The sequence below is a fragment of the Apodemus sylvaticus genome, chromosome X (genome assembly GCF_947179515.1).
Source record: "Apodemus sylvaticus chromosome X, mApoSyl1.1, whole genome shotgun sequence".
NCBI lineage: Eukaryota > Metazoa > Chordata > Mammalia > Rodentia > Muridae > Apodemus > Apodemus sylvaticus.
The window spans coordinates 59,046,514-59,055,856 of NC_067495.1; the positions used below are offsets into that span (position 1 = coordinate 59,046,514).

General features: G+C 41.6%; 1 protein-coding gene across 1 annotated transcript in view; it reads left to right on the forward strand.

Moving 5' to 3' along the window:
* The window catches only part of Ar (androgen receptor), a 176,135-nt gene extending 167,166 nt beyond the window's left edge, over positions 1-8,969 (forward strand). Inside the window, exons 5-8 of the mRNA XM_052170921.1 lie at positions 2,717-2,861; positions 6,600-6,730; positions 7,561-7,718; positions 8,391-8,969. Coding sequence (XP_052026881.1) covers positions 2,717-2,861; positions 6,600-6,730; positions 7,561-7,718; positions 8,391-8,546 — 590 coding nt within the window. The 3' untranslated portion in view covers positions 8,547-8,969. The remainder of the gene's footprint in view (positions 1-2,716; positions 2,862-6,599; positions 6,731-7,560; positions 7,719-8,390) is intronic.
* Positions 8,970-9,343: the final 374 nt, after the last annotated feature.

Genomic DNA, 9,343 nt, shown 5'->3' on the forward strand with positions numbered 1-9,343 from the left:
CTTCTTTGAAGACGCTGGCCAGTCATTGCACTGGAGCAAGAAAAATTTCGAGGCCTTGTTTTTCACACACTGTCCCAGGCATGAAGCTGTATACTTCCAGTGGTTTAGATGATTGCTAGTAATAATGTTGATTGGATTCTAATGAGAAAACAAGGAAACATCATCTACTCCTTGTTGGTTGTATCTTAAAACCTGAGGATAATTCTTCTGTATTTCACTAGAGCACTCTAACATTGTTTGACACTGTTTCCCCCTGTCTTCCCTTATTATCCATGCAGTCTGAGCAGGCTACTTCAAAGGCTATGCATTAAAAGAACTGTCAGGTATTACAAACAGAATGCACCTATATTGGAAAACAAGTGTTTTATGTTGTTGGTATGTGCACAAGTACTATATCTGAGTGTTAAGCAGCTCTGAGTACTATTAATTAGTATTGCAGCCTAACCAAAATGTCCCCTTTTTGCCTTTTTGTTAGTTCTGTGGTATTGGAGAGTAGGGGAGGCATCTGTACAGAGAATTTCTTTGATACCTGCATAGTTCAATACTTTCCCCTCCATGTACCTTCAGAGTCACACATTTTACCAGAAGATCAAAGCTTATCAACCAGGGGTTCAAATTCCCAGGACTCTTTCACCATGTAAAGCTTAAATATTCTCTCATTAAGCCCATTCTCTTGTCTTATATAAGGAAGATTCTGACCCAGGGATTCTATAACGTAGGTTTCCAGGAGAGAAATGCTCTGAAGTTTGAGGCTCCAGCCAGACTACTCATTTGTCAATGCAATGAAGAGAGAAGCATAGGCCTGGGAACTAGGATTACTGCCAAGAGTGGTGCTATGGGAAACTCCAGAAGAGCTTATGACTGGGAGACTTAAGATCTAAAATTAAATGAAAATGGAAGGGAGTGAGGGTGTGTGTAGGTGAGTGGGTGGAGAGCATTCTGATATTGAAGACCTTACACTTGAGCTCATAGATAAGAAAAAGCAGATGACCCATATAATCTCTGAGTTATGACCATCAGGAGATGATTAAGGAATGGGGGTGAAAACTAAAACACTCAGATTCTAGCTTCAGTTCAGCCATGACTGCATGACCTTGGGCAAGTCACATAACTCTCAATCTTCAGGTTCCATGTTGATAAAATAATTGCCATACTTTTTTTGTTATACAGAAAAAGCCTCTGTCTGACCTAGAGTCATGAGTATCAAATGAGGTCAATTCACAGATGCTTGCTCTAATATTCTTAATGATAATTCTGAATTCCTATGAGAAAAATAAAGGAGGTAGTAGTAGGAGTGAGCTGTGGGGTAATATTTTAAATTTTTAATTATGCTAAGAATTGGAAAGTTCCAGGAAAACTTGGTTTTCTACCTATGCATTATTACAGATGCAACTTCTTGGAGGCTTCTTCCTGAACTTAAGGAAATCCATTTGGAAGGAATCAAATTCCCATTCTATAAAAATTGAATAAAAATATTGAGGCCCCATCCTTATATGTCTAATGTTTTTCAAGTGCCTAGTCAAATAATCGGGCTATGATATGTATTAGGGAACAAAGATGAATAGGAAGCTAAGCTTGAAATCTTGTAGAGGAGAAAGATGTGTCATTTATAAATCAGAATATTTTGAACAGAGGTCTTTAGTCTGCTAAAGCTACTCCACTCCAGGTTCCTTGAAAAGGTAAAGAATCACAATGGGTCTTGAATAATATAGAAAATGCTTCATAGAGGAGGTAGTTTTGGAAAACAAGTTGAAACATAAGTGAGTATAACATTGTAGCAAACACATCTGCCTGAACAGAGGTATGGAAAAACATGAGGCATTCGACAAATTCTACGTTTTAAAGAAGGTCTCGGACCTAAGTTATCAAAAGGCAGGTGACAAGAAATTAACCTAGTTGCGCAGGTCATACAGAAAGTGTTTCTGTATAAAAATACCAGCTTATGGGTAGCAGAAGGACATAAAATTAGGAGGGGTAAAGTTAAATAGCAATTTTCCTATTTAATTAAAGAAATGAAATTAAAGAAATTCCAGAAAGTATGGGGCACAAGACTCATGGAGGGAAAAGGCCTGAGGGGGAGAGCGAGGTATGTTAAACACCTCCCATAATTTGCAGATATGTAAGATTATCCCTCTCCCAGGGTTGTGGTATGGCTGCCATCAGATTACAACTAGAAGACAGCTTTGTAAAGTGAGAACTGTCCACGTAGGAGAACTGGCAATTAAAGTGAATCTTGCCAAAGGTGTAATGATCAAGAATGTGAGCTTGGGAAATCAGTCTCCTAGATACAGCTATATGACCTTGAACATATTCCTGGGCTTCTCTGTAACTCATTTTCACTTGTGCACAGAGTGGGGATAATAACTGCACCTTTTTTTTATTCCTTTTGAAGATGAAATTAGTAATAGAAGTAAGGGGCTCAGAAAAGAGTCAACTTGCTCTAAGTAGTGTTAGATTGTGACTCTCTTCCAAGCATCAGCACCCTTTCCAATGCCATCACGATCTCATTAAAGAGCTCAGTGAAAGAGAATGAATGTGGCCCCACCATACAGATGTTTGCTCTTCGCCACCCTTCCCATTTTAAATAGCTATCAGTGATGGTCTTTAAGGCTCCTGACTGGCTGTGTGAAGGCCAAATTTTCAGCAAAGCAAGGGCCCAGCCATAATCAAGCCCACCAATGGCAATCTGACTTTGCTTCTGCCCCTTCTACTCCAGGCTTCCGCAACTTGCATGTGGATGACCAGATGGCAGTCATTCAGTATTCCTGGATGGGTCTGATGGTATTTGCCATGGGTTGGCGGTCCTTCACTAACGTCAACTCCAGGATGCTCTACTTTGCACCTGACCTGGTTTTCAATGAGTAAGTACTCTTGTGATCAGCCTGTGGTCCCTTTGTCATCACTGGGGACTTCTGTCAGCCATTATCTGTTGAGCAATTACTTTCATGCCAGACTATGCTCTTGTACTTCCTAAAACCTGTTTCATTGAGTTCTCATGATAATCTGATCTGTTTTCATAGACCATCATGTCTTTTAGGATGTGGGATCAAAATTAAATTGACATTGGCCCTGACATTTTCTTTTTCTGAAGAGATGTAATTCATGTCTGTCTTCATACCTGCTATATTTATCTTCCATGAATATGGCCAAGGGTTTAGATTTTTGGAATCATATTCTCTCCTAACATCTTAGTTCAGCTATTATCCATGTCTTGATCTTTGGACAACACCCCTTAATGTCTCTTACTATCAGGTTCCTGAAATTTTCAGTTTTTTCATAGAGCAACAAACATTTTAAATGGGAATTAATAGATGTGGTCTTCTTGGCCTATGATGAAAAGAATACTTTTTAAAATAAAAACTAAAATGAATCATTTAGTCTAACAATGGTGACTCAAAAAAATTCCAGCATTCAAATGACAGAGGCAAGAGAATCAGGAGTCCAAAATGAAATTTGCATTTATAGGACATTCAAAGCCAGCCATTAGCCTAGGCTGCAGAGTAACATCTTCGTTCACTGGGTGAGAAAGAAAGAGAAAGGAAAGATGAAAAGAAAGGGTGAGATAGGGACTAGAGAGGACAAAATGGCAAGGTAAGGGGACAGGCTAGGGATCCCATTCTCATTTCCTTTCCCCTTTTCCTGTTAGTGTTCTCAGATTTTCCAGTGGCACTGTTAACTGAGCTGACCAGAATAACTGTCCCAAGAACCTTGAGCTTGGTTCATTACAGGGAATCCTTTCAGTGAGAACAGGAATTATGCTTCCTCCCCCTTCAGGCCTTTAAATAAAATCCCCAGGCCTGTGGTTCCTTTAAAGCCTAGCAGTGCCATGAAAAGCAGAGTAAGTGTCCCCAACTGCTCTCTTTCAACCTAGCCAGCCCTGGTAGTCAGAAGCTAAGAATAGCCACTAGGATTTTGGTTTCCAGACCTTCTAAGAGTTACCTATGATGCCATCTTCTGGGGCAGACTTTGTAAAGCTCCATAACTGGTCATTGCCTCCCCCCTGAGATCCTGTTATTCTGCATTGAATCGATTCCTCAAGCACTAGCTCCACCTTCTACAGAACCCTGAAACCTTTGAAGACCACCACGATCAATTTCTAAATATCTATTTTCCTTTATCTCCACATATGTCTGGGGCACCCCGCCTCAGCTTTGTAATTAGGTCTTGTTCATCTCATGAGAAGATACCATAGAGCTTTTGACAGCACGGGTTTAGATCTATCAATCCACAGGGGTTCTGAAACATCCCCCCTTCCATTAGTAGAAATCCATTGCATTACAACCACTAGAGTCCCTACAAATATCTAAGCCTGTATTTCTCAACATACCTAGCTGTTGACATTTTGGAATGGTGTTTTCATCGTGCAATATGTTATGCAGTTTTGCACTTAGTATTCCTTGTACGTGCCTGATAAATATGATTTTAGTCGTCTTGACAGAAAAATGCCCCACTACATTTTTACTGTCTACTGGAAAGGCTGTACTCTCCAGGTGAGAATCATTAATTTCTGTCACCTGAGGCCCAGAGAGACAGAGATGGGGACTTAAAGCTTGGAAAACCCATATGTTGCTCTATGGAATACCAAAGCCCTGTAAAGTTCTCTTCATTCTTTCCCTCTTTGCAAGGATAATGGGCTTAAATTCTAGTTCTATAAACATGGGAAATTGCTGCACTTTTCTGAGTTGTATAGTTCTCGCCATAGAATGCTATAACAATGAATAACGTAGCAACACCTTCTTTACACATCATTAACTAAACATTTACCATGTGCCAGGCACTATGTTCAATGTTTTCCAATCTTCATTTCCCCTGTCATCTACTCTTCTATCAATGCCTCCTTTTTCTCTCTCTGTAAATCCCAATCCTATCCATTATTTTTACCCTACCATCCATCCACTTTCCTTATTTTCTTTCTCTCCTAATTCTCTCTTCCTGATTCCTGTTTATTTCCTCTTTGAATTCCTTTCATTGTTTATTCTTCTTCTCTCCCATCCATTCACTCTCATTTCTGTCTCAGGGGCCTGAAGCAATATTCTAGGAACCCTTTATGCCAGGACCATAATTTCAAATACTGCAGTATTGACATCAACAGAGGCATGCAAATACAATGGAGACAGAAGCAGAGCCAGGCTCCAGGGGCAGCAGAACTTACTCAAATGTCCTCTAGGGTAAAAGAGCTTAGACCAGCATTGTTCTGCTCAATTGACTTGTGATAGCATCTAAACACTTCCCTTGTCCAGTTGGATTTCAGCCTGGATTGAATAATTCACCACCTGCTACCTTCTCTCCTTCTCCAGGGCAGCCAAGGTCTCTATGAGATAGATTGTAGAGCTTCTGCCCAGGCAATGACAAGCCTGCTCAGCCTGTGCCCCAGCTTTGGGAACTACAATATCAAAACATGGCCTTTATAGTCCATCTGGGAGGTCTTTGTCCTCATCACTTAGGCACTTAAGCTGGTGTCAAATTCCTCTTCCTTTCTTTACATGATACAAATGAATTTTCCTCTCTCTTTCTCTCTCTCTCTCTCTCTCTCTCTCTCTCTCTCTCTCTCTCTTTCTCTCTGCCACTGTCTCCATCTCTCTGTTTCTGTTTCTCTGTCTCTATCTCTGTCTCTCTCTCTCTCTCTCTCTCTCTCTCTCTCTCTCTCTCTCTCACACACACACACACACACACACACACACACACGCACACAGAGGGGGGGGGGGAGAGAGAGAGAGAGAGAGAGAGAGAGAGAGAGAATCTGAACTTAAATGCCTATTAGTTGTCTTGTTTTTAGAGGCTTGCCATAGCCAGACATGGAACAGAGAGGTTGCCTCCAACCTGAAGCTGTCCGAGCCTTGGCTACTTCCCCATATAATTTATAGGTGATAATGTGATAATCTGTTCACAACTCACTATAAGAAAGCAGCTCACAGATGTTAACAACTCCCAAACTGTGGTAAGGAACAGCCAGTCTGTGAGGGAGTAGGCTCCCCTCTGCAGAAGACATCAACAATAGACATTGCAAAACACCCCTAGCAATTTAGAAGCACTGGAATTCATTGTGAAAGGGCAATGTGAAGTTTATATCTATTGCTAGGTGTTTTTAAAGAAATGATTAAATTTCTGTTACAGGAAATGGCAGGCAGGGGTGTTGACAATATAAACACCTGTGGCTATTTGCAAATCATGCTATTCTTACATGGAAGAGTAGCTTGCCTGAGATGTCTCTCTGAGAAATCCTGAAATGGGCTGCCTAGGTGGCTGCTTCTGGCTCTGGCCTTAGCTTTGATCTCAGTGCTGTAGTCAGGGAGACCATGTGCTTGCCCCATTGTGTTCATTTGCTTATGCTTTCCTGTCCCTGACTCAGGAAACAGAAAGGAAATACAGACTTGGAAATTCCATGTGCTAAACCATATCCTGACTAGGGAAGATGAGTCTATATCAGGCTATCAGAAGTTTGGGGCACAGGGGAAACAGCATAGTTCCTTGTCACTATAGTCGTACCAGGACAAACAGCCAAAATTTTTTTTTAAGAATCTAGAGTTGAAGGGACAACAAGAAACATTTTGTGTGGGATGATGGGAAGCCTCCTTTTCACCTGTGTGTCTCTTGCTTAGGTACCGGATGCACAAGTCTCGGATGTACAGCCAGTGCGTGAGGATGAGGCACCTGTCTCAAGAGTTTGGATGGCTCCAAATAACACCCCAGGAATTCCTGTGCATGAAAGCACTGCTACTCTTCAGCATTAGTAAGTGCATGGAGCTACAGAGGAGGCCCCCGGGAGTGCAGAAGCTCCAGGGGACCTCCATTTCCCACTAAAATGTTAGGGAGAACACAGCGCCTGGGCATTCCTCTTCTCTCTCCCTCCCTCCACCTTTCATGTTCCCTCAGCATCCTTTCTCCTTACAAAGACCAATTTAATTTGTAGAGATCAGTTTCATTGGTAGAGTTAGGCCTCTCCCAGTTTCTCCTTTCTCATTCCTTCACTGAGATGAAGCCATTTAAGGATGTTAGAGTAGAGCAGACCTCTAAAATTTCCTGGGGTGGCCTCTACTGTAGAAATAGGCATGAGCCACCTTGCATTCTTCACAAAGGAGTACAGTAGGGGGGATTACCTCCCAGAGTACATTTCCTTTTCTAGCAAACAAAGGAGGCTGATGTAAGAAACTGAGACAGGGCTTGCTTGGCAGCCAAGGAAGCTTTCTTTAATATTTCCTCTAAGCAAAGTGTAGTGAGGAGAATGGAGGTATTTGGTATTTGATAAGCCAAGTTTTTTGAATGTGTAAGTCACAGTCGGATGGAGGGGGGAAAATGTTTGAGACCTGAGAAATGGGTACACGGAAAAACTAGTAAAAAAAAGTTTAGTTGATTTCCCTAACTCCTTCCATGTTAGGAGCAGAGAATCCTTTACTCTGAATGTCCCAGACACACAGACCTCCACTGAGAGAAAGCCCAATAAGTGGTTCCTTCTGGGTGGAGGTGGGGGGATCAAGTTTGTGGTCAGAAAATTTGGTGCTTTTTCTAATGTTCCTTCATGGGCATGCTGCCTCTCCCCATTCTTTCTTCATCCCACAACAGTTCCAGTGGATGGGCTGAAAAATCAAAAATTCTTTGATGAACTTCGAATGAACTACATCAAGGAACTCGATCGCATCATTGCATGCAAAAGAAAAAATCCCACATCTTGCTCAAGGCGCTTCTACCAGCTCACCAAGCTCCTGGATTCTGTGCAGCCTGTAAGAAAACTACAGAGGGTGCTTTATCAGGGACAGCAGCTTGATAGAGCCCAGTGATAATAAGCTCCTCTGGTTCTGGCACCACCTGTTGGGAGGTGCTTCCATTTGCCTCTGGCTTTGAGTATAGTCCAAAAAGAAAATGCAATGGAGAAGAAAGGAACACAGGTCACAGTGTCCCAGCTGGATGTTGTGAAAGGGGTGGAGGAGTTGAGTACAGAGAAGCTGGGTCGAAGGGAAGAAGCTTAAGGCAGATGAGTTCCCCACACAGACTAAACAGGCCTAGATAATTTTCCTTCCTCTTTCTCTTGAGTCACATATGTGTGTGTGTGCATGTGTGTGTGTGTGTGTGTGTGTGTGTGTGTAGAAAGGAGAAAGAGGGAGAATGGGAAGGAGGGAGGTAGAAAAACAGAGAAAGAGAGAGTGTGTGTAGATCATGGAGGGAAGAAAAGAGCAACACTAATTCTTAAATCAGATCATTTTTCAAAACACACAAATGAAAAGATACACATGCACATGTGCACATGTGCATACACACACACACACACACACACACACACACACTAGGCAGGATGGGCAGGATCAAGGTTAAGTAAAGGGGAAAATTCGAAAGAGCTGGGCAAGAGCCATGGTTTTATTAAGCCAAGTTTACTCTGTCTCTCACTCTTCCTACAGATTGCAAGAGAGCTACATCAGTTCACTTTTGACCTGCTAATCAAGTCCCACATGGTGAGCGTGGACTTTCCTGAAATGATGGCAGAGATCATCTCTGTGCAAGTGCCCAAGATCCTTTCTGGGAAAGTCAAGCCCATCTATTTCCACACACAGTGAAGATTTGGAAACCTTAATACACAAACCCACCTTGTTCCCTTTTCAGATGTCTTCTGCCTATTATATAACTCTGCACTACTTCTCTGCAGTGCCTTGGGGGAAATTCCTCTACTGATGTATAATCTGTCATGAACATGTTCCTCAATCCTATTTCCTGGGCTTTTCCTTCTTTCTTTTTCTTCTTCTCTCCCTCTTTCACCCTCCCATGGCACATTTTGAATCTGCTGCGTGTTGTGACTCCTGCCTGTGTTTTGAGTTCTATTGTATTTCTTTGAATCTGTGATGATCCTCTTGTGGCCCAGTGTCAATTGTGCTTGTTTATAGCACTGTGCTGTGTGCCAACCAAGCAAATGTTTACTCACCTTATGCCATGTCAAATTTAGAGAGCTGTAAGTATCTGGGGAAGAAACAAACAGAATAAAAAGCAAAAAAAAAAAAAAAAAAAAAAAAAAAAAAAAAAAAAAAAAAAAAAAAAAAACCCAAAAAACAAAAAAACAAACAAAAAACAAACCCAACAAACAAAACATGCTAGGTTTGTTTCTTCATGGTATACAAATAAACACATAGGATTCCCAAAGAAGCTGACAGTGACTAGAGGAAAGTAAAAAATTACAAATCCTTGAGGAGTCACTGTTTTCTTGTTCATCCTGTCTCTCTGTGGGAAACTTCAATTGTTGCTAATGGCTATTGTCATTAAAGAGCAGGATGACCCCGAAGCTTTACTGATAGGGCAGATGAATAACCATTACCTCCCCACAGCCTTTGTCCCTGAGTCCTAGAGTGCTCAGTTGCAGTGC